Source organism: Boleophthalmus pectinirostris, unplaced genomic scaffold (assembly GCF_026225935.1).
Source record: "Boleophthalmus pectinirostris isolate CB_2022bp ecotype Guang Dong unplaced genomic scaffold, ASM2622593v1 HiC_scaffold_11, whole genome shotgun sequence".
In the NCBI taxonomy this organism is placed as follows: Eukaryota; Metazoa; Chordata; class Actinopteri; order Gobiiformes; family Gobiidae; genus Boleophthalmus; species Boleophthalmus pectinirostris.
In genome coordinates this window covers 19,439,982-19,464,054 of record NW_026570994.1, presented here as the reverse complement: position 1 = coordinate 19,464,054, position 24,073 = coordinate 19,439,982, and the positions used below count along the sequence as shown (strand labels likewise).

At 39.6% G+C, this 24,073-nt stretch overlaps 1 protein-coding gene across 4 annotated transcripts in view; it reads left to right on the top strand.

Annotated features, from left to right (window-relative positions):
• The window catches only part of cd99 (CD99 molecule), a 39,371-nt gene that overhangs the window by 4,761 nt on the left and 10,537 nt on the right, over nt 1-24,073 (top strand). The window contains exons 2-10 of one of the 4 annotated variants that reach the window (XR_008633436.1): nt 6,710-6,739; nt 7,602-7,637; nt 7,723-7,755; nt 9,870-9,926; nt 10,954-11,034; nt 13,761-13,787; nt 15,723-15,743; nt 21,370-22,634; nt 22,681-23,854. Coding sequence is in view for 2 of the 4 variants with exons in the window: in XM_020925786.2 (XP_020781445.2) it covers nt 6,710-6,739; nt 7,602-7,637; nt 7,723-7,755; nt 9,870-9,926; nt 10,954-11,034; nt 13,761-13,787; nt 15,723-15,743; nt 21,370-21,533 (449 nt within the window). In the remaining 2 variants the exon portion in view is untranslated. Of the gene's footprint in view, nt 1-6,709; nt 6,740-7,601; nt 7,638-7,722; nt 7,756-9,869; nt 9,927-10,953; nt 11,035-13,760; nt 13,788-15,722; nt 15,744-21,369; nt 23,855-24,073 lie in introns of those variants that run through there. The other 3 variants (XR_008633434.1, XM_020925786.2, XM_020925785.2) reach the window with 3 other exon arrangements.

Sequence of the window (24,073 nt, the reverse complement as noted above, 5' to 3'; positions counted from 1 at the left end):
CAGGACTAAACTAGGTACTAAACTAGGACTAAACCAAGGACTAAACCCAGACTAAACCAGGTAATAAACCAAGGACTAAACTAGGACTAAACCCAGACAAAAACAGGACTAAACCAAGGACTAAACCAAGGATGAAGCCAGGACTAAACCCAAACTAAAACCGGACAAAACCAGGACTAAACAAGGTACTAAACTAGGACTAAACCCAGACAAAACCAGGACTAAACCATGACTAAACTAGTACTAAACGAGGGACTAAATCAAGGCTAAACCAAGGACTAAACCAGGGACTTAACCAGGACTAAACCAGGTACTAAATCAGGACTAAACCAAGTAATAAACTAGGATTAAACCAGGGACTAAATCAGGGCTAAACCTAAAACTAAACCCAGATTAAAACAGCACTAAACTAGGACTAGACCGGGGACTAAACTAAGGCTAAACCAGGGTCTAAACCAGAACTAGACCAGGACCAGACCAGGGACTAAACTGGGACTAGACCAGGTAATAAAATAAGGACTAAACTAGAACTAAACTAGAACTAAAGTAAATGTGGGAATGAACAGCAGGGAACTACATTACCCATGCTCCTTTGCGGTCACATTTACGTAATATTCAGTGGAACATATTGAACTTATTCAGTGTTTTATTGCGGTGAGGAAGTTGAAGAGGTTTTTGAGCTGCAGGATTAAAACAGAAAGTAATTAACAAATCAGATAAAAGGGTCTGTAATCCACGAAAGACGGCGAGTATTTGTAAAAACGTATTTAAAGACAGATTAAACTTGTGAATCTTAAATTTAATCTCACTTTTTACATAGAAACAAATACCAAAAAATGTCAAATCTTCAGCGAAATCACTCTCTAACGGCTCATTTTAAAAAAAATTATACTTGTCAAATTTGAGTGCAAAAGTTGAAAATCCAGTTACTCCAAAACGCAAAGTTATAAGTACAGAGGAAACCGGGAACGTTGGCGGTTACATAACTAATAATTACAGGGAATCGACGAAACGAAGCGAAAGAGGAAAGTCATAAAATAGTGGTTTACTCGACAAAAACTAAAACCACAAAAATGTTTAAATCTGTTTTTCGTGAGGCTATTTGAGACTGAGGAAAACAAAAAAGTGATTCTAAAGATAGGAAACGTGTCTAGACTGTGTCAAAGCTGCACTGCGGAGCTTTTCTACCTGCTTGTTTCCATGGAGATGTTTTTGCTTTGCCTGGAACGTTCCGTGTGTTTCTGCGGCTCAGAAATACACTAATTCCTTCTTTGAACAAAGGGCGACTCTCCACAGACCTGAGCTGTAATGTAGCGTGGTGCCGTAACCCGTTTCCATGGAGACGAGCAGGCGGCGGACCCTCCACTAGAAATGTTACGCAGTGCAGCTTTAAACTTTGAATAAAACTCCACTCAGATAAATCGGGAGGACTAAACTGAGGACTAGACCAGGACTAGACCAGGACTAAACCAGGACTAAACCAGGACTAAGCCAGGGACTAAACCAAGGACTAAACTAGGACTAGACCAGGACTAAACCAGGTACTAAATCATGGACTAAGCCTAGACTGAGACAGGACTAGACCAGGACTAGACCAGGGTCTAAACCAGGACTAGACCAGGACCAGACCAGGGACTAAACCAGGACTAAACCAAGACTTAACCAGGACCAGACCAGGACTAAACCAGGGACTAAACCAGGACTAAACCAGGGACTAGAACAGGACCAGACCAGGACTGGACCAGGACTAGACTAGGACTAGACCTGGACTAGACCAGGACTAAACCAGGGACTAGACCAGGACTAGACCAGGACTAGACCAGGACTAAACCAGGGACTAGACCAGGACCAGACCAGGACTAGACCAGGACTAAACCTGGGACTTAACCAGGACTAAACCAGGTACTGGATCGGCTACTAAATCAGGGATTAAACCTAGACTAAGACAGACCAGACCAGGACTAGACCAGGGACTAAACCAAGGACTAAATTAAGACTACACCAGGACTAAACCAGGGAATAAACCAAGGACTAAACCTGGTACTAGATCAGTCATTAAATCAGGGACTAGATCAAGACTAGACCAGGACTAAACCAGGGCTAGATCAGGGACTAAACCAGGACTAGACCAGGACTAAACCAGGACTGAAACAGGTACTAGACCAGTTACTAAATCAGGGACTAATTTAAGGACTAAACCTAGACTAAGACAGGACTAGACCAGGACTAGACCAGGATTATTTAGGTACAATAATAATAATAATAAATGAGCGCACCATTGTGATTACTTTACGTATTCAAATCCAGCCGGGCGGAGACAGACAAGCAAATCGTGTAGAAACTTTCAGGTTTTGCCCATTTGAAATCAGACCAGTGCCACATTAACACAGGAAGAACATGCAAAACTGTGGCTGTAGGTTCAACATTTTGCACCGAGACGAACAAAAGTAAAAGTTTAGGGTCGTCCCGGGGTCTTGTGTAATCGCTGGACGGAAAACCAGTTCAGGGAGATGGTTTAAATGATGATCCATGTTCTCAAGTATTTGTTTTTGTCGGAGTAACTAAAACGAAATAGTCACAAATGTTTTAACGACATTTACAAAACCACCAAAAATCTAAATTAATATAAATACTATGACAAAGTATTGAAAAGTAAGTATAAGTATAGTCAAATATGGACAAGTTAACAATAATATTAACGGTTGGCGGTTAATATTTGGGGGTAATCGTGCATAATAAAGTCAGATTTGATCTTAAAGGTGCATTGGGTAACTTTTTGGTTGAGGGTCCGTCACCTGCTTGTCTGGAATGTTCCACAGTGTGACTTTAAACATCTCTACTTTACATTTATTCTATTTACAAGTGGTTTTAAAGACTAAACCAGGGACTAAACCAGGACTAAACCAGGACTAGACCAGGACTAAACCAGGACTAGACCAGGACTAGACCAGGGACTAAACCAGGACTAAACCAGGGACTAAACCAGGACTAGACCAGGACTAAACCAGGACTAGACCAGGACTAGACCAGGGACTAAACCAGGACTAAACCAGGACTAAACCAGGACTAGACCAGGACTAGACCAGGACTAAACCAGGTACTAAATCAAGGACTAAACCTAGAGTAAGACAGGACTAGACCAGGACTAAACCAGGGACTAAACCAGGACTAAACCAGGACTAAACCAGGACTAGACCAGGACTAAACCAGGACTAAACCAGGACTAAACCAGGACTAGACCAGGACTAGACCAGGACTAAACCAGGTACTAAATCAAGGACTAAACCTAGAGTAAGACAGGACTAGACCAGGACTAAACCAGGGACTAAACCAGGGACTAAACCAGGACTAAACCAGGACTAAACCAGGACTAAACCAGGACTAAACCAAGGACTAAACCAGGACTGAACCATGTACTAGACCAATGACTAAATTAGGGGCTAATTTAGGGACTAAACCTAGACTAAGACAGGACCAGACCAGGACTAGACCAGGGACTAAACCAAGGACTAAACCAGGACTAAACCTGGCACTAGACCAGTTATAAAATCAGGGACTAAATCTAGACTAAAACAGGACTAGATCAAGACTAGACCAGACCAGGGCTAGACCAGGACCAGACCAGGACTAGACCAGGGCTAAACCAGAACTAAACCAGGACTGAACCAGGTACTAGACCAGTTACTAATTCAGGGACTAAATTAGGGACTAAACTGTATATATAATTATATATACTATATAACTACAGGAAACTGCAAACATGCCTGATTTGCACTAAAGTCGCCAAAAAGTTACCATAGGAACAGTAGATAATGATATTAAAACACCAGACATGTTAAGCGGCAAAAAAAAAAGGCCCTTACAATATATCAAATTACAAGTCTCTTTGCTTAAATGAATAGTTATGGTGATTTGAATGCCGTTCTTATTCTGTAAATCACTGTGTATGAATTGTACTATACAAATTAACTTGTCATGCCAGGGCGCAGCAATAGCTAAAAAAAACAATAGATGGAACATAGACCACGATCCTTTGGTGTTGTCAGTGCAGACTACAAACCCAAAACATGCTCCACGTCTCCATAAACAGTTGATAGTCAAGGTCAATTTAAATACAATCAATTCAATCATTGTGTCCTTAGGCAAGACACTTCACCCACACTGCCTAGTATGAAAGTGGTGTGTGTGTGATGGTGGTGGTCGGAGGGACCGATTGCGCCGAGTGGCATGGCAGCCGCGCTTCTGTCAGTGTGCCCCAGGGCAGCTGTGGCTACAATAGTAGTTTACCATCACCAGGGTATAGAGTGAATGAATAATGCTGAATAATGCTCTGTAAAGCGTCTTTGGGGACAGAAAATGTCTGTGAAAGCGCTATATAAATAAAGACTTACTTACTTACTTACATGAAGAACTAACTGTTATTAAGCACTTTTAAATCTTAATTCTTCTTATTATAATAGTAAGTCTTTTAAAAGGAAAAAGTAGCTTATTCACAACTTTGTAAGCCTCCAGAAAATATAGCAATATTGGAAAATATCGTACCAAGGGATTTTGATATCGTTACATCCCTGTTAAATACACAAAATACTTGACATTTTAAAAAAGAAAATCACAACTTTGCTTTTATCTTGTAGGGTATAAGTGTGTATCATAGCAGTAATAAACACATCTATGTAAACACTGCAGCCAGACAAAGAAATTACTCACATCTAACTTCCTGTTGTTTTGTTGCCATGGAAACTCAGTGTACGTTGAATCAGAAGTAGCAAAACAAGCACATTTTTCAATCTTAAAAATCTCTGTCCCTGATTTTTTACATCTTAAAAAAATCAAAAACAGAACTACTTCATTTTAAAACATTTTGCAGTGGCCCAAAGTTCTTCTTCTCTTACCTTATGCATCTAGAGCACGTGTGTCAAGACCAAAGCCCACCAAGCTGTTTTAAGTGGCCCACGAGGGGTTAAAAGCTATAAATTATTATTATTTTGTGACTCTGTGCCGCTACTACATCTCCCACAATGCACCGCAACTGTTTCTCGTGATGTGACTGCATCTCGCCACTAGAGAGGCCGAGAAAACTCATCAGATTTCCCCAAAAATGTCCAAGAAAAACTGATGCAGAAGGACGGCTATTTCACGAACGTTACTGAAGGAGTCATGTGAATGTTTTAACTTAAACCTTTAAATCAAATCAAATCCACTTTATTTCGATCGCACATTTCATAAACAAAACAGTTTCCCAGGTGCTGCAAAATACAGATAAAACATAAATAGAAATAGAAAAGTAAAGCTCTTAACTAGAGCCCGACCGATATGGATTTTGTTGTGGCCGATATGAAACCGATATAATGGGAGTTGGAGCTGCCGATAGCCGATATAATCACCGATATATTTAGTGATGTAAAAATTCACTGTAAATCTTGAATTGATTAAAAAACTTAGGTTTGGCTCTAGTGGATTCTAAATTGGGTTTATTTAGGCAACATTTATTGTTATTCTGACTCTTTACATCATATTTACAGACAGAAGTTTGGCCTAATGGCATTTTTGCATCACATTCTAGCTACTAGTGATGGGTATTCCAGTTTTTTTTTGTTTTTTTTTGGAGAACCGGCTCTTTTGGCTCGGCTCACTAAAGCAGCTGGCTCTTTCGGCTCCAAGCGACTCTTGACATTGTTTTGTTGCAAGCAGGACTAAACCAGAACTGAGTGTCGGGACTCGGTTTCTATCTCTCTCCTGCACTCGAGCCCAAGATTAGTCCTGGTTTATTCATTTTTTATGCTGAACTGCAGGCAAATATGCACTTTTTTTTATCCTATGCACACGCAGATTTCTGAAAGTTTCGTTTTCAGTCGCTGCTGCTGTCAAACTACGGGTCTACATGCGGCATGAAGAGAAAAAGTGAGAAAAAGAAAAAACACGGCTCCCAATAAGAAGCAGGCTCCTGTTCGCTCTAAGAGCCGCTTCGATCGCGACCGACCCATAACTCCTAGCTAGTAAACGATCGCTATTAGCCTTTAGCTGTAAATGCTGCGCACCGCGGTAATTAATTATATGCATAAATGTGGATCATTCACACGTCTATTCACAGCTCATTTACATATCAATGCTGGTCCAGTAACAAATATATGGCCAATACAGTCACTTTACAATAGACCAATAGAAAACAGCCTGTTTATGTGCGGGAGCTACAGCAGCTAACCGCTAACAAAACCTAAACTAGCTTCAAAGTCGATGTATTTTCCAACACTCACCGCTCACACAGGCTCCTGCTCACATCACAAGTCTGCACTAATAAATGTCCTTTTAATCCAGACTCAAACCGATTGTCCGAAAAAGACAAAAAAACAAAGTAAATAAATATGAAATGAAAAATCAAATACAGACTTTTACAGTTTTGTAACGCACCGATATTACAATTACAGTTGAGGTCTTAACTTTACAACCGGCCCTTTGATGACAAACGTGACATTTTCGTGACTTTCAGCACAAGCTAGTATGCTAACAGCGCACTCCCTGACTCTCTAAATCAGTAAAACGTTTTTAATTACATGTAGACAGAACGCAGGAGACTTATTTTGACCACAAGAACTGTTTATATACATGACAATTTATCTGTACTGGGGCAAGACACATTTTACTCAAATAAATGGAGAAAAAACAGCTACACAATCTATAATTAATATTCATTTCTCTTATTTTTCCACAGGTTTTGACCTTGCGGATGCGTTGGACGACGGTAAGCAGACGTATAGGAATTATGTGTTTGAAATAGCCATGAAATGACATTAAAATACCTGAGATGTTGGGTGATTGAGTGCACTTCACACTTGACTCTTGTTTTGTGTGGTCGGACAATAGAGCTCGACAGTTGTTAGAAATCAAACTGAAACGGCAATTTGAATCGGCAATTTCTCGTCTCCACCTCTACAAACGTGTTCTGAAATACACGGGGTTTTGGGATTAGTTCAGCAGTTCATAAATCTGCATTGAAAGTCCTGGTTTAGTTCGGTTAGTCCTCTTTTAGACCTGGTTTAGACCTGGGTAAATTAGACCTAGTTTAGTCCTGTCTTAGATGTGGTCTAGTCCTTGTTAAGTCCTGGTTTAGTCCTGATTTAGTTAGTCCTAGTTATGTCCTGGTTCAATTTTGGTCTAGTCCTGGTTTAGTCTTGATTAAGTCTTGGTTTAGTCCCTGGTTTAGCTCTGGTTTAGTCCTGATATGGTCTTGGGTTAGTCCTGAATTAATTCTGATTTAGTCCTGGTTTAGACCTGGTTTAGTCCTGGTTTAGCTCTGGTTTATTCCTGGTTTAGTTCTTGGTTTAGTCCTGGTTTAGCTCTTGTTTAGTCCTGGTTAAGTCCAGGTTTAGCTCAGGTTTAGTCCTGTTTAAGCTCTGGTTTAGTTCTTGGTTTATTCTCGGTTTAGCTCTGGTTTAGTCCTGGTTTAGTCTGGTTTAGTTTTTGGTTTAGTCCCTGGTTTTGTCCCTTGTTTAGTCCTGGTTTTGTCCCTTGTTTAGTCCTGGTTTAGTTCTCGCTTTAGTCCTGGTTTACTCCCTGGTTTACTGTTATATAAAGCTTGAACAGCACTTTTTTTTTTTTTTCAGGACCCAAACCAACAACAAAACCACCTCCAAAAAAGGGTGAGTCATTTTGAATCGTTTAAGATTCTCTCAAAAGTCATCGAAAATAAATTAATGTTAATAAATGTATTTTTTCCCTTTTTAGATGGCGAGCTTGATCTGTTAGATGCATTTGGAGGTAAAACTTTTGAATTTTAGTAATAATTATTTAATCTATAGTTAAAGGCTCCATATTAAACTATTTTCTGATCTATGTTATAATGTAGTTTTCTTGTCAAAAACAGACCTGGAGTTGCGTTTTGATTCATTCACACACGTTTAAAACACAAACCCTGCACATTTAGACTGATGTTCACAATCTAGAATTTCATTAAAGTCATATTTTCAGATGTTGTGCAGGTCTAACTGTGTAATTCTGTGGGAGATTCAGTGCTTTTGAAAGAAATCTCTAAACTTATGATCCACAAATGTTGAATCGTATTGTAATTTTTTTGGGACGCCCCCACAAACTTGTCATATTATATTAACCTTAAAGGTTGTATAGAGGATTTTCCAAGAAACGAGAAATCCAGCGACTGTTTGTCCTTTTTCAAATGTTGCGCATGCGTGAAACCCCCCCCCCTCCCCTACAGCTCCTACGTAGAAACACCTCCTCCTCTTTACGCCAGAAACAGGTTTGTTTACAGCCGGTGCACATGACTTGTAAACAACTAACTACAGTGTTGGTTAGACAAGACGGAGAAGTGAGGAGTGGGGGGAGCGGGTGTGCGGACATTTCGTTCGCGGACGAGAAGTGAGGAGCAGGGAGAAGAGCGGAGCAGGGAGAGAGGAGAGGGAAGCGGTGCACGGAGATTCTGTGCCCGGAGAAGTGAGGAGCAGGGGGAAGAGCGGAACGGGCAGCGGGGGACAGGAGCAGGAAAGGGGAGCAGAGAAGGTTGCGCGGAGATTCCGTGCGAATGAACTACTACAACACGCAGCAGCAAGTGGACTCTTTCTTTGCCTTGAAAATTACGTTTTCAGACATAGGATATCGCTTTTGTGTCCTGAAAAACGTTTGTGTAGCTCTTGGAAATAAAGTATGTTTTCATAATAAGCAGAAGTTTCCTGTCCAGGAGTAATTTGTGGACCAGTGCGTCAGTCTTTAGACCCTGCGTCTGCTTCAGTCGCCCCATCGCTGGAATGAATCTTCAAGAATCACCTTAGTTTGGCTTCGCTGCTTTTCCCCTTGTCTTCTTCTTTCAGCGACCTCAAAAACGGACTTTCTTTTGCGGCGAACTGCTCCTGGATTCTTGTCGCCATTGCAACAAACTTTGTGCGAACTGCGAGGAAGATATAGGTCAAAAAAAGCCGCTAAGAACTGTTGCGTTGGTGGAGTAAACAGCGTCTGTGCGTCTTGCGTCTGTGGACTGTGTGACAGTCGTACGTAAACCACGTACCGGCGGCGCAGGCAAGTCAGTTACACTAGAAACGTAGGGAGTTTGATTGACAGCCTGTCAGCTCACAGATAACGAGGCAGTGTCGTTATCTATTGGCAAATGTTTAGCCCCACCACGTCCAGAGTTGATGAATTTTTATTCTCTTTTTTTTGGTCATCATAATTACAAGGCTACTGCACCTTTATAATCTATCATTGACAACTTGAAACAAAAAAAAAATCATCCATACAACCTTTAAAGGTTAGGTGACTCATTTTACTAAAACGCACTTAAGATCATTCTATTTAAGACATTTTCTTCCCTAGTTTGACCATTTATTATAGGTTTAAAATTGTAAAAACCTATCAACCATTTAGTAGACTAGGCCAAAACTTTATTTACTTAATTATACACAGAAATTATTATTTGACAAATAAAAAAGTAAGAAAACACATTTATTTGATGACATAATGTTTAAATTGTCAGAAAAAATTAGTTTCTGTGAAACTCTCTAACTTCGTGTAATTTTCAACATATTTTTAAACTTTTTGTCACAATTTTTTTCTTGATTGGTGTAAAACAACAGGTATTATCCTACCAAATTAAGTCAAAATTAGAGAATGATCAAAACCTGTCAGCAATCTTTGGAGTTGAATAATAGCACCACTTTCTGAAGCTGTTGTAAAAATATTTTCACTTTTATTTATTTATACTGACAGAGAAGACCCTGAACTTTGTGCCAGTTTTTGTTTCATGTGGATAAGTCCAGGAATTACAGAAATATGAACCATAAACCAGCTCAACAAATCTGAAATCTGACAGCGAAACGTCAAACTGTTCTAAATTCTAATATTGTTTTTTTTTTTTTTTTTTACAGATGATGATCCAGTGGCTCCCAAACCTCCCGTCGTTGCCCCGCCCAGTAGTGGAGGAGGTAAGTTGGACAGTTATGAACAGTTATCGATCCTTTGCGGCGGTTCTTCACGCTGAGAGTGTTCTGCATGAGTGTCTATGGTGGAATGTTCAGCGCGGTGACACAACGCACGCATTGGGGGAAAAAAAAAAAGGATTTAAACTGCACTTTCTCAGGAACCTGTGACCAATATGAGTCCACGGTCTTGTTTAGGTGTTTGATTTTCAACAAAAAGCTGAGAGTGACTGAAAAACTGTCGGCTAATGCTCGATACGTTGCTTTACATTGCTCATCACAACTATAATCTCCAAAAATAAAATAAAAAATAAAAAATCAATCATTCTGAAAAGGTGCGGGGAGAATCAACACTTATCTACCCCCACTCCCTTTTACATCTAAAACACTTATGATGTCCGTGCACTAAATGGAGGGAAAATGTGCTAAAACGTGCATATACATGTCTTTTTTTGTTTGTTTATTGTATTTAGATGATTCTTACATAAGTATTACATTTACATTTTTTTCACTTTATTTTGTTTGTCTATTTTATTTTATGTTATTTAAAATTTTGTTTTGTTTTATTTTATTTTATGTTGTTATTTTATGTATTTTATTTTATTTTATGTTTTTTTATTTTATGTTATTTTATTAAATTTTTTGTTATGTTATTTTGTTTTTTATTTTATTTTATGTATTTTATTATTTTATGTTATGTTTTTTTATGTTATTTTATGTTTTTTATGTTTTTTTTTATTTTATGTTATCTTATATTTTTTTATTTTATTTTATGTTATGTTTTTTTTTTTATTTATTTTTTATGTTATTTTATGTTATGTTTTTTTATTTTATTTATTTTTTTATGTTATTTTATTTTATGTTACGTTATTTTATTTTATTTTAGAGAAAATATTCAGCATTAACATTTACATAATCTTCTAAGTATTTGGATATTTACATTCCAGGTCACATCTCACCCTCCTCCAAACGCAGACTGTTAAATGTGTTACTATCGTGTTTATAAATATTTAAAACAAATTTTGTGCTGAAGGTGGAGGAGGAACTCTGTCGGACTCGGACTTGGCTGACGTCGGCGGAGGCAGTTATGAGCCAGAGGGCGGGAAATACGGAGGTAAGGACTTAAAGGTGCACTGTGTAACTTTCTGGTTGCGGGATCCGTCACCTGCTTGTTTCTATGGATACGGCATTGACATTAAGCAGCTCTACTTCACATTTATTCAATTGTAAGTGGTTTTACAGCTCAAAAATAGCTAAAAAAAACAAACATTCTGACTGTGAGCAGGGTTAATTCGGCTTTAAAATCGGAATAAACCACCCACTTAATTCGGATTTAAGTTTAACTCCGAATAATCATTAGGAATCAAGTGTTTACATGGTCTTTTTAAAGCGGAATTAATTTTTATTCTGAATGAAATTATTTTTAATCGGAATTAAAGCTCTCATGTAAACGGGGCAATTGTGCTTAACCAATAAATTTTCTAAAAGACTACCAGGTGGCTCGCCTCTCCACAGACCTGTACCTGTAACTTAGCCTTTGTGGAGCCACTTGCTTGTCTCCGTGATAGATCAGTTTAATGCCGTACTGTGGGACATTCCGGGCGACGCAGAGCCGAGCAGGTGTCAGACTGCAGATAGTTTTTGCAGTCGTCGTTGTCGTTGTTTTGGTCTAAAGGTATTAATAAGATAAAATATGTCTTTATTAGTCCCACAGTGGGTAAATTCCAGTGTTGCAACGTGCAATTTAAGAACAGCAGGAAAAAGGTAACATGCAATAAAACCAGTGTTGGGGAGTAACAGATTACATGTACCAGAGTTACGTAATCAGAGTACAAATTATGAGTAACTGTATTCAGTTACAGTTACTGTTTCAGTGAGTGGTAATTGGATTACAGTTACTTTGTTGAAATAAATGGATTACATGGCGGTATTTTCCTGTTTTACATCTTGGGCTATATCCTTTTTTTTTTTTTTTTTCCCCCCCGGTAATTCCACTCATTCCTGGAAACTAAACCAAGTCTAAACTAGATCTAAACTAGATCTAAACCAGGTCTAAACCAGGTCTAAAGCAATGACTAAACCAGGTCTAAAACAGGACTAAAACAAGACTAAATGCAGGTCTAAACTAGATCTAAACCAGGTCTAAAGCAATGACTAAACCAGGACTAAAACAGGATTCAACAAGACTAAACCATGCTGGGCGGACGTGCCTCCTCCTCTTCTATCAATACTATTTTTAATACAGTCAACTAAAGTCTGGGCTTTTTATTTTCTTTTATCAGACAAAATATCTTATGTGTAGATTTCCTCGTCTTTGCTTCTTTACAACAAATCAAGTAATCCAAAGTATTCAGATTACGTTACTCACTTTAAGTAATTTAATAGAGTATGTTACAAACTACATTTTGAGGTATGTAATCTGTAATCTTTAGGGGAATACATTTTAAAAGTCACCTTCCCAACACACTGAATAAAACAGATAATTGATAATTGCTTAAAAATAATTTAAAAACAGACTTAAAAGTAATTGCACATAGATATAGTTAAATGACACATGTTCAGCGTTAACAGTGTTTGTTGTACCGTCTGACAGCAGCAGGAAGGACAGACCTGCGAAACCTCTTATTCACACTTAAGACTTAATAATCTCGTTGCCGCGGCGACCGCTGACTCAGGCTTTCGGCGTCTCCCTTAAAAACACGGCCAATAAAACGAAACCTGCCGGGTCGCATTTCTGACTCTAAATTAGTGTTCGTTTGACAGACGTTGGACGTACAGCTGTTGGAATAAAAGTCTGACATAAAACGACACACTTCGATCACACTTCTATTTATACTGGTTTCATCGTCTAAACACTTCCTCATTTCGTTTTGAGTTTGTGCAGTTTTCGAGTGATAAGTTCCACATTAGTACAATTTATTTGACTGAAAATACAGAACGCTGCACTAAAACGGCAATATTTTATTAATTAAATCTGTTCTAAACTTTATAAAGGGCTGCAAAAACAAAAGGGTGTGTTAAATCTAAATGCCAAGAGGAGCTGAATATTGTTTTGGGGTGACTAGCTCCAAAAGGTGGAAGGAATTTGGGTGGAAGTGTTTTATTCGATTCTTTTATTACTCCTCAAATTACTGCCAGAGTAGAAGGCGTTTGACTGTCGTCGTTGGAGACAGTGTGGCCACTCAAACTCCAATCACTCTCATATTCTTTTGGACATTTTTGTACAAAATTTAAATCATTCTGGGACAATGATACGATCTTGACTTACATGACTCGAAGATATTTTTGTTCGGCCTTCTGCTGGAGTGGTGATTGAGAAATATATTGAATGGTACGACTGACTTTTTTTCTACGACTCAAAGGACATTTCTTCGTTAAACGCTGGACAAAACGGTTAAAATAGAAACAAAAAGAGATTCGATCCACCCTTCTCCATCCTTATTGCGTTGGAAAAGCTTTGTGTTGGCTGTATTTGTCTTGAAAAACTGAATAAATAAAAAGTGTATTTAAAAAAAAAAGGGCAATATTTTAACTTAAGTAAAAGCGGTTTGCTGTGGCAGAAACTATTGATTCTTCATGTATGTCTATTGGCAGAATGTCCAGCTGTTACCGTGGTGACACATTGGCAAACACTAAATAACTACAAAAAGCGATCACATTTCTCAATACGCCCAGTTTTATATTAAGTCCAAAAGTCGTGACGGTAAAAGACAAAGAGAGTAACTGTGTTGAAAGTATTTGATGAAACCGAAACGAATCAGAGTCTCGTGGTTTAACTTCATCAAATAGAAATGTTTTATTTTAATGTTGTTTATTTTTTTCTGTTTTTCCCAAACGCAGGTTCTGATCCCGGCTACGATCCCAACAGTAAGCACTTTTTAAATAATACAAAAATAAACTCTTTTTAATCATCTGTATCTAAATAATTGCTCAGTAACTAATTTTAGCTGCCAATGTTATTTTCCTATTCCCTCTGTTCTCCTCTCCTCAACTTTTGTTTCTTCTGTCCTCCTCTCCTCCAGTCTCTTCTCTCTCTCCTCTTCTCCACTTTCTTCTTTCTCCTCCCTCTCCTCTTCTCCCATCTCTTCTCTTTCTCCCATGTCTTGTCTCTCTACTCCCTTTCCTCTTCTGCTGTCTATTCTCTCTTCTCTTCTCTCTCTTCTCCCTCTCCTCCTTTTCTCCAATTTCTTCTCCCTCTCCTGCTCTTCTCCCATCTCTTCTCTCTCTCCTCCCTCTCCTCTCCTCCTGTCTCTTCTCTCTCTCCTCCTGTCTCTTCTCTCTCTTCTCCTCCTCCTCTCTCTTCTCTCTCTTCTCTCTCTCCTCCCTCTCCTCTCTCTTCTCTCTCTTCTCTCTCTCCTCCCTCTCCTCTCCTCCTGTCTCTTCTCTCTCTCCTCCTGTCTCTTCTCTCTCTTCTCTCTCTCTCCTGTCTCTTCTCTCTCTCTCTCTTCTCCTCTCTCTTCTCTTCTCTCTTTCTCCCTCCCTCTCCTCTCTTCTCTGTCTTCTCCTCCCATCTCTTCTCTCTCTCCTCTTCTCTCTCTCCTCGTCTCCTGTCTCTTCTCTCTTTTCCCTCTCCTTCTCTTCTCCTGTCTCTTCTCCCTCTCTTCTTCTCCAGTCTCTCTCTCTCTCTCCTCTTCTCCTCTCTTTCTTCTTTCTCTTCTCCTCTCCTCTTCTCTCTCTCTCCCTCTCCTCTCTGTCTTCTCTCTCTCTCCTCTCTCCTCTCTCCTCTCTTCTCTTCTCTCTCTTCTCCCTCTCTCTTCTCTCTCTCTCCTCCTTCTCCTCGTCTCCTGTCTCTTCTCTCTTTTCGCTCTCCTTCTCCTTGTCCTTCTCCCTCTCTCCTCTCTCTCCTCTCTCTCTCTCCTCCCCTCTTCCTCTCTCTCCTTTCTCTTCTCTCTCTCCTCTTCTCCTGTCTCTTCTCTCTCTCCTCCCTCTCCTCTTCTCCTGTCTCTTCTCTTCTCTCTCTCCTCCTGTCTCTTCTCTCTCTTCTCTATCTCCTCCTCTTCTCCTGTCTCTTCTTTCTCCTCCCTCTCCTCTTCTCTTGTGTCTTCTCCTCCCATCTCTTCTCTCTCTCCTCTTCTCTCTCTCCTCGTCTCCTGTCTCTTTTCCCTCTCCTTCTCTTCTCCTGTCTCTTCTCCCTCTCTTCTTCTCCAGTCTCTATTCTCTCTCTCCTCTTCTCCCGTTTCTTCTTTCTCTCCTCCCTCTCCTCTTCTCTCTCTCTTCCCTCTCCTCTTCTCTGTCTCTTCTCTCTCTCCTCCTTCTCCTCGTCTCCTGTCTCTTCTCTCTTTTCCCTCTCCTCTTCTCTCTCTCTCCTCCCTCTCCTCGTCTCCTGTCTCTTCTCTCTTTTCCCTCTCTTCTTCTCCAGTCTCTTCTCTCCCTCTCCTCTTCCCCCGTTTCTTCTCTCTCTCTTCCCTCTCCAGCTCTTCTCCCCTCTCTTCTCTCTCTCCACCTACCTCCCCTCCTTTCCCGTCTCTTCCCTCTCCTCCCTTTCCTCTTCTCCCGTTTCTTCTGTCCCTCCTCTCTCCCCTACTCCCCTCTCCTCTGTCCTGCGTCTCTTCTCTCTCTGTAACTCTTTCTGTTCTTTCTGTGTCCTTGAACAGAACACTTCACTTCACTTTTACGGTTTATTTCAAAATGATAAAACTTGAGTGAAAACAAAACAGAATTGTAATAAAATTGATCGGCAGGACGTGTCTTTAGTCCAACAAGAACCCAGCTCTAATTGTGACTTTGTGGCGGTTTAGATTAAATAATTTAGTTTCATATTTTGTCCATCTTTTATTGACTCTTTTGTTTATTTTCTTCCAGGTGCAGGAGACCAGCCTCAAGGTAAATCTCTTATAATTCTCTTTCCTGTGTCACGGGGGAGCACTTCCTGTCTTTGTCGCCGCTCTGTCCACTCTGGTTTTATGAGGTTTTCTGTTTTAAACGATGGACAAGTTGAAGTCGTTTCCGGTGTATTGTTCTGGACTGGTGGTTATTTTTGTTTGTTGGTTTGGAGTTGGCCTGCTGTTAAGTTTATTTATGTGACATTCCCCAGTGACTAAAAAATTGTAATTAGATTTGTGATTTTTGATTTAAAGATGGGGGTATCATACTAGAACGACTTTTTGGAGCTTTTTACTAAAGTTTTTACTTTGTCAAAAATGCACCTGAAGAGGGTTTAGAGTCATCCATGCATGTTTGAGTAATCTAGCGATCTCTTTCTTTATTCAAACTTTCTTTTTACGGTTCGCTGTAAGATTCAGTACGAGGCTCCGCCCACAAGCCTACGTCACAAACACTCCCAAGCGACAATTCTCCATAAATATAGGCGAGTTTCATTGTTGACATAAGCGTGCGTTGCATGCTGGGAATTATTTTGGTCGGTGGCAAGAAACACTAATTCAACATGACGGACGGAGCGAGAAAGCACGTAAAGGGTATTGATCCCGGTTATTTATCCACTCTAACGGCAGAGGACCCAAGACCATTTGACCAGAAATTGGTCATAAGCATCGACGGACGACAAATCACCCTTTTCAACCCCGACAAAAGGTGGACCAAACCAAATTTCTGGTCTGAATCGCCAACTACCTGGACAAATATTCACTTGGGCGATATCCACAATGACTTGGTGGAAACTCCTGGGCCATTCACAGCAGAAAAGATGAAAACCTCCAAGAGTCTCGATGTGTTGTTGAACTTGTTGGAGTCCACGGTTTGTTAGGATCTTCTACGTTTGCTCTGCGAATGTTTCAAAGCCATTTAATTCACCGTTAGCGGTTCTTTTTCACTCAGAATACGAAAAAGACATTTTCCTTCTTCCGTGCTTCTATTTGTGCATCCGATAATGCAGCAGGAATTTACCATTATCGGGGAGAAAATACCCAAGGTTACGCACTGTGGTTGACCACTATTGTGTTTCTTGCCTCCGACCAAAATATTTCCCAGCATGCAACACGGGCTTTTAATAACAATGACGTCAGCTGAAACTCACCTATACAAAAACATGATACGAAACTGTGCACTACGACTTCACAAACCTGACATGAAGTGCAGTAGTTTCATTAATGCAGTGCTTCTCGATTATTTTCCGTCACGCCCTTAAGAAGAAGAAAACATTTCGCGCCTTCCCAACCTCAGAACCATTACAAAACGTGGACAAATTGCACCCTCGCCTTCAGTCGCCGAATGTTTTAGTCGCTGTTTTAGTCCAAAACAACTCACCTGCGTCATGAGGCGTCCGCACCCGTGTCCTCCTCGTTTTTAAAGATCATGTCCGTGTTAAACTTCGGTAGTATCAGCTCCTCTGCTCTTTGTTTTACGCCACTTTATCTGATTCTAACGGAGCTCGCTGGTTTTCTGAAGCAGCATTCACAAAGCGGGACGATTGTTGCCGATATTTGGCACGTTTACGCTGAAAAAACTCAAGCGTCTTATCAGCGCGATCGGGTTGTAACGACGTAATTTGTTTGGCTTCCTGCTGCCCGCATTTTTAGACTACATACACTTTGTCAGATTTCCTCCTATTTTGCCTCCCCTGGCATCGAAATATTATTTGAGAAGGACTGCATTAATGGGATGCACGCCGATTGTATTGTGATAGCACTCTGAAGGGGGAGTGGCTTAGCATGAAGAGCAAAGGTTATGTTAATACGTTGGTTTGGGCGAATATATCATTTTTGGAAACAATAACATTTCGGACAAGATACCATTACCACAAAACGATACGAGACACGAGATTGTATCTACGAGAACGAGACAAGACGAGATTTTGACATTCTTTATAATAAATAAAAAAAGTGCAATCCAGATCGCAAATTGGGCTTTTTCATTTTTGATTTACTTTAATACTTCTGCTGTCATTGTAGCTCTGCTTTTTGGGACTACATCTTCTCAAAAAATGAAACTCGCCAGTGCTTAATTTCATTTTTTTAATCCAATCCAAACGTAAAAACATGGAAAAAAAATCTCACAAAATGCACAATCTCGTGGTAATTTTGTGGCGCGAGATCTTGTCCCATCTCTAATCGTGATCTAAATGTGTTAACACCCCACAGAATGACAATACCCCCTCTTTAAAAACCTTGATTTAGTTCTCGTTTCAAACCTGTCCGGGAGCGTTTACATTTGCGAGAAGACTGAAATCTGAACTTTAAACTAATCCAAGAATGTTTGTAGAGGTTTAAACTACAGCGCTCGCATCTTTTACTCAGAATAAGAGACACAGACGCACTGGTTTTAAATGATTTCTGGTTTGAGTCGAGATTTGAAATGAGTCGAATTCTTGGAGATGTGGTCGAGGACGTCAGGTTTGGATTGAGACGAGGCTTTTTTTGGTTTGTTGGTGTTGGTGGAAATATAAATGTTGGTTGTTTGTCCGAATTCAGTGAGTTGTTTTTGTTTTTTTTATGTTTTTGGGGCGTCCCGTTTCATTCATAAAAATTTCAGCCATAAAATTATGACCACTGACATCAGGTTTTGGAGGCATTATTAAGCCAAAGTAAATATTGTCCTCAAATTTGAAGTGTTAGAAGCTGAAAAATAAGAACTTCAGATCAAGATGAGGACTAAATCAGGACTAAATTGTAACATAAAATGGACTAAATTATTAATTCCAGACCCCACATGGTCTAAAGTAGGGGTAAACACGGATTAGACACGGTGGCAGAGTGGTTAGACGTCATTCTTAACAACAAAAAGGTTCCAGGTTCGACTCCCGGGCCTTTGCGTGTGTAGTTTGCATGTTCTCCCCGTGTCTGGGTGGTTTACTTCCTGTTTCCTGTTTATCGATGCAGTCTACTCGTGCAAAGATCAAACGTATGATATTTCCAGTGCATAAAGCCTCTAACATGAGCAAAACCCAGTGTATTACTTAAAAAAGTTAAAACGAAGTGTAGAAGTGCAATGGAGTGAAATAAAAGCAGCTTTAACCTCGTCTCAAAGCCCCACAAACTTGTAATTCCTGCGTCTATTTGTTAAACTGTTCAGATATGATTTAGGGTTTATGTCTTAAGAAAACTTTTATAGTGTTTGGGTGACGTCAGACTCTCAGAGCCCTGCCCATGGACCCGGGGCAGGGAAACACGACTCGTCTGAAGGGAGCTGCACCAAAGAGTCCTGCTCCAAGGCAACTCCACCCCGTGCCATTAGAAAAGAGTCTGTTGTATTGTCTCCACGACCGAACTGTGTCTTAACTTTAGACTCCAGCCAGAGGAAGTCTGTAATAGGGCTTAACTTGGTCCAAACCCGGTCTACACAAAGTCATATATATGAAAACAGGTTTAAACTACAACAAAACCAGGTGTAAACAGAACATAATAATCAGAGGAAAGGAAAAATTACGTGAATTAAAGCCGCTCCTTTGAGGATCATGAGGCACAAATCTGAACCAAAGAAATAGTTTGAAAGGGGAGATAAAGAAGCTATTTTTGTTAAGAAAGACAATCCATCTTTGGGCAGAAATGGAGGCTCAGACATCGTCTCTCTCCTATTTACAACTCCATCCTCAGACCTAAACCAAAATAGGAAAAACAATAGTTACAGCCGTGTCAGACTCAGAGGTGTGAAGCTCTGCCTGAATGATTCTGCTAATATGACTCAGGCACAGTCCACACTTTGAGCAGTTTAACAGACTGAGCTACAAACAGAAACTGTAAACTGTAGGTGTGTTAGTTTCAGAGTAGTTTCAGTGTAGTTAGCTCCTCTCTTCAGGCAAATATAATTCCGTGTCCACCAGCGTCTGACCAGAACTGAAGAAGCAGATCGGATGAGCTGAGAAATGTTTTCGACCAAAAAACTTTTGTCCAGTTGACAGAATTTAATTTCTCCTTTCTCTTGGATCTAGGGATGGGCATGATTAGTCGACTAATCGATAATTGAGCATTAAGAATTTCATTGATCACTGAATGTAGGTTTCTTTGTGTAGCGTAAAGAGACGAGGCTGCGTCTGACACAAACACTGGAGTCTCACAGTCCCACGTTTGGGCTCTGGCTCCTCAGTGAGTGTGTTAAATGCACATCAGTGTCCCGTAGGGCTGGTATCATTAAGAAGTTGCCGATACGATACATACCTCGATACGCAGGCCACGATACGATACATATTTCGATACAGTGAACTTTCGATTTGATACGATATATTTCAAATTGATTCGATACCGTTCAATAAAAACAATGGCTAAATCACTAAAAGTCTTCTTGTGCAAAGTGAATATGAAACAAAAACATTTTAATCCTCAAAACAATGAAAATGTCAAATAAAATCTAGCCAAGTTAAAATGACTTGAATTAAGTTTTGTCATGATTTGGGTAAATTCCACTTGACAAGTTAAATTATCTATCAGCGGAATATGATTTCTTGTATTTAAAATCTGGAGATACAACTTGCTACACTTAAAATAAGAAAAACAATAACCCTCAAAAATAAGAAATAAAATCGAATGTCGCTTGAATTTAGAAAAACACTTATTCCATTGGTAGAGTCGACTCAGATAAAGTCAAATGTTCTTAAGTTTCATTTTAACGAACCTTTTTGCAGTGTGAAAGAGTTTCCTTCCACTAAACAAGCAACAAAACTGTAGCTGTAACAAAATAATTAAGTAAAATACACCAAAAAATACTCGATATATCGATACAGCAGCCCACGATATCGATACTGTATCATCACGTTAAACGATACGATATATATAGATATTTCAATATTTTTGCACAGCCCTAGTGTCCCGGGTTTGAACGGGTTTTTGAGTGTCCCAGTTTCGTCGCGGTGCATGTAAACACAGTATCCTGAATATTTTGACATAAAGTTGAGTCACCTGCGTCCAAAATACAAACACTTCTCAGTCTTTTCATCACAACAAGAGCCAAAATAAATAAAGTGACCGACATAAATAAAGTGAAATGATGTTAAATAAAGAGCTGCACTCCCTGTGTCACAGAGAGAACACTCATATTCCACTGAGTCGTGTCCTTTAGTCCGACAGAAGCTGAACCGCATCAGCGCACAAGAAAAGAGCTGTTTTTTTTTCAGTGTTTACAGTTTATGCAAATGAGTCACGTGGTTTTAAGTTTAGTTTCCGTAAAACGTAAACAAATGTGTCCAAGCTGAATTAAACACATTATAATGTCAAACGGGCTGAGTGTTTATGGTTTATATGTTGTAAAGTTGAGTTTATTTACGCAGATTAGTAATAGTAATAATAACGATGATACTTTTAATATAAAAACGTCGAATGACCATCCCCTGCTGGACGACTGAGGGATTACACAAACAACACAAACAGAGCTGCATCGGGACTAAAAGCAGATCAAAATTAGAACTAAACTCAGCCTAAACCAGCACAGATGAGTGGTCGTAATGTTATGGCTGATCTGTATAGCAGTATTTTAGTAGTATTTTAGTAGTATTTTAGTAGTACAGTAGTGTCTCTGGGCCGTGGGGAGTCCCTGTTTAAACCTGCTGCGGTTTTCGTTGCAGGTGCAGTTCTTGAATGGGCCTCCCTCCTGAAGACGCTTTATGCTAACGTGCCAGACGACTTCTTTATTTGGATCTCTGAGTTTAGACACAAGCTCGCTCCACTTTTAGAGCGCGCGCTGGACCTGCTCTACTCTCTGCCCGGGGAGGACAAGCAGGAGCTATAAATAAAAAAACGTTTACGTGGACTTTACATTGGATTTAAGCCAGATGCCCTCCCGAACGCTTATGAGTTATTTCGTAAATACCGAGTTTTAAGGAGTTTTAAAAGTGCACTGTGTAACCTTTTTTTGAGAGCTGACCTGTAACTTGAGCTTGTTTACTGCTGTCTCCATGGCGATGTCGACACGCTTGAAGCCGTACCGTTACCGATAAATCTCCATGGAAACAGACCCTCCATTAGAAAAGTTACATAGTGCACCTTTAACATGGATTTTTTTTTTTTTTTTTTTGAGTTTCACATAAACGGTTGAATTAGAACAGTTTTACATGGTTATTGCATTTTGGATTAAGTCAGATGCCCTTCCAGATGCTGTAGTTATGATGTTTGGGTTTCATAGAGTTCGTATATCGGGTTTTTAATGTGGTTTGAGTTTTTTCTATGGATTTTTAGGGACAAGTTTTTAGAGAATTGTTGATATCATTTCTATTTTTAACTTTGGCCATTGGGGTTTATCTTGTTTGACTTTTGGACTTGATGTGGGGGTCATATTTTTGTATTTATTGGGGGAAGTAAACGGTTTGTTTTTGTGTTAACTGAGGCTCCGTTCAGACTGCAGCCCGAAGTGACCAAATCTGATTTTTTTTCGCCCCTGTGCTCCTGTTTCTGATCTTTTAATGACAGTCTGAACGACACAGATCCGATTTTTGTGCTCCTAAAACCGATACATATCTGATCTTTTGACGTGCGACTTCAGTCTGAACGGTCTGGTCACATTCATCCCACCTACACGTCAGGCTCAGAGTCTCGTCAATGGAGGGAAAGCGAGGTTAGAGAGTTTATTAATATTTGGGGGGATCGCTGTGTTCTGGTTAAATTGGAGCGGCCTTTTCGGAACCGGGAAATTTCTGAAATGATTGCCAAGTCCTGGTTAGTCCTGGTTTCTGTATCCAGAAACCAGGACTAAACCAGGACTAAACCAGGTCTACACAAAGAGTAACTCATGTATAAAAACCAGGACTAAACCAGAACGAAACCAGGTCTACACAAAGACTAAATCATGTATAAAAACCAGGACTAAAACAGGACTAAACCAGGACTAAACCAGGTCTACACAAAGACTAAATCATGTATAAAAAACCAGACTAAAACAGGACTAAACCAGGTCTAAACCAGGTCTACACAAAGACTAAATCACTTATAAAAACCAGGACTAAACCAGGTCTGCACAAAGACTAAATCACTTGTAAAAACTAGGACTGAACCAGGACTAAACCAGGTCTACACAAAGACTAAATCATGTATAAAAACCAGGACTAAAATGTTACTAAACCAGGTCTTTACAAAGACTAAACCAGGACTAAATCAGGACTAAACCAGGACTAAACCAGGTCTACACAAAGACTAAATCATGTATAAAAACCAGGACTAAACCAGGACCAAACCAGGACCAAACCATGACCAAACCAGGTCCAAACCAGGTCTACACAAAGACTAAACCGTGTATAAAAACCAGGACTAAACCAGGTCTTAACCAGGTCTACACAAAGAGGAAATCATGCACAAAAAACAGGACTAAACCAGGATTAAACAAGGATTTACGAAGACCAAAAACGGCATTTAACCTGAACTAAACCAGGTCTACACTGGGATTAAACCGGGAATAAAAACAGGAATGAACGAGCTCTGAACCAGGGAGCGATCAAAGTGGATTTACTTACAGGTGGAGACTTGAATATGGGAACAATAAGTATGAGAACCGTTAAAAAACAGAGAAAGTTACATAAAAGGCCTAAACCACGTCTGTGTTACTTTAAATATGAAACTATAAAACTACTCTCTGGTTTGTTAAAATACGTGAATAGATTGTGCTTATCTTATCTAAAAAAAAGGTTAAAGTGACAAAGAGTACGCAGAATAAAGGAGTTGCTGAGGGCTGGAGCTTCTTTAGCAGCTGTTAAAGTTCACATGAAAACAACAAAATGTGCCTCTCCCTCTGCCCTTTGACCTCTGATCCCTGTTACACTCCTTTCACTGACAACGGTTTACAAACGTCTGGTGCATTTGAAGTGAATTTGAATAAATGAATATTGTTTAAAACCCAGATTTTTGTTGTTGGGTCTAGTCACTATCAGAAATCAAGCAGTTTTAATGATTTTGTGAATTATTCTGGAAGATTTTAGCTGTCAATACTGCAATTCCAACTTTATTTCAATTCCAGCTTTGTTGTTAAATTCTCCCTTTTTTTAATTTAAGTACTTTTGTATTTGTCATTTCTGTTTAAATACCTGCTGTGTTTGTCAATAAAATATGATGAAAAAACCTGCAGCTGCTACAGTGAACAACTAATACACACTTCTTTTCCTTCTTAGGATTAGTGCAGGCATTACTTTAATTAGGACGGATCTGATATTTAGATTTTAAATAAGACATTGTGCTTGTGTCTGTTCTGTTGTTATAATCTATGACAACTGTGGATCACTGTGTTATAATTTGGACATTTTAAGTCACAATGTTCATCTAAAACGACGAAAGAAACAAGTGCGC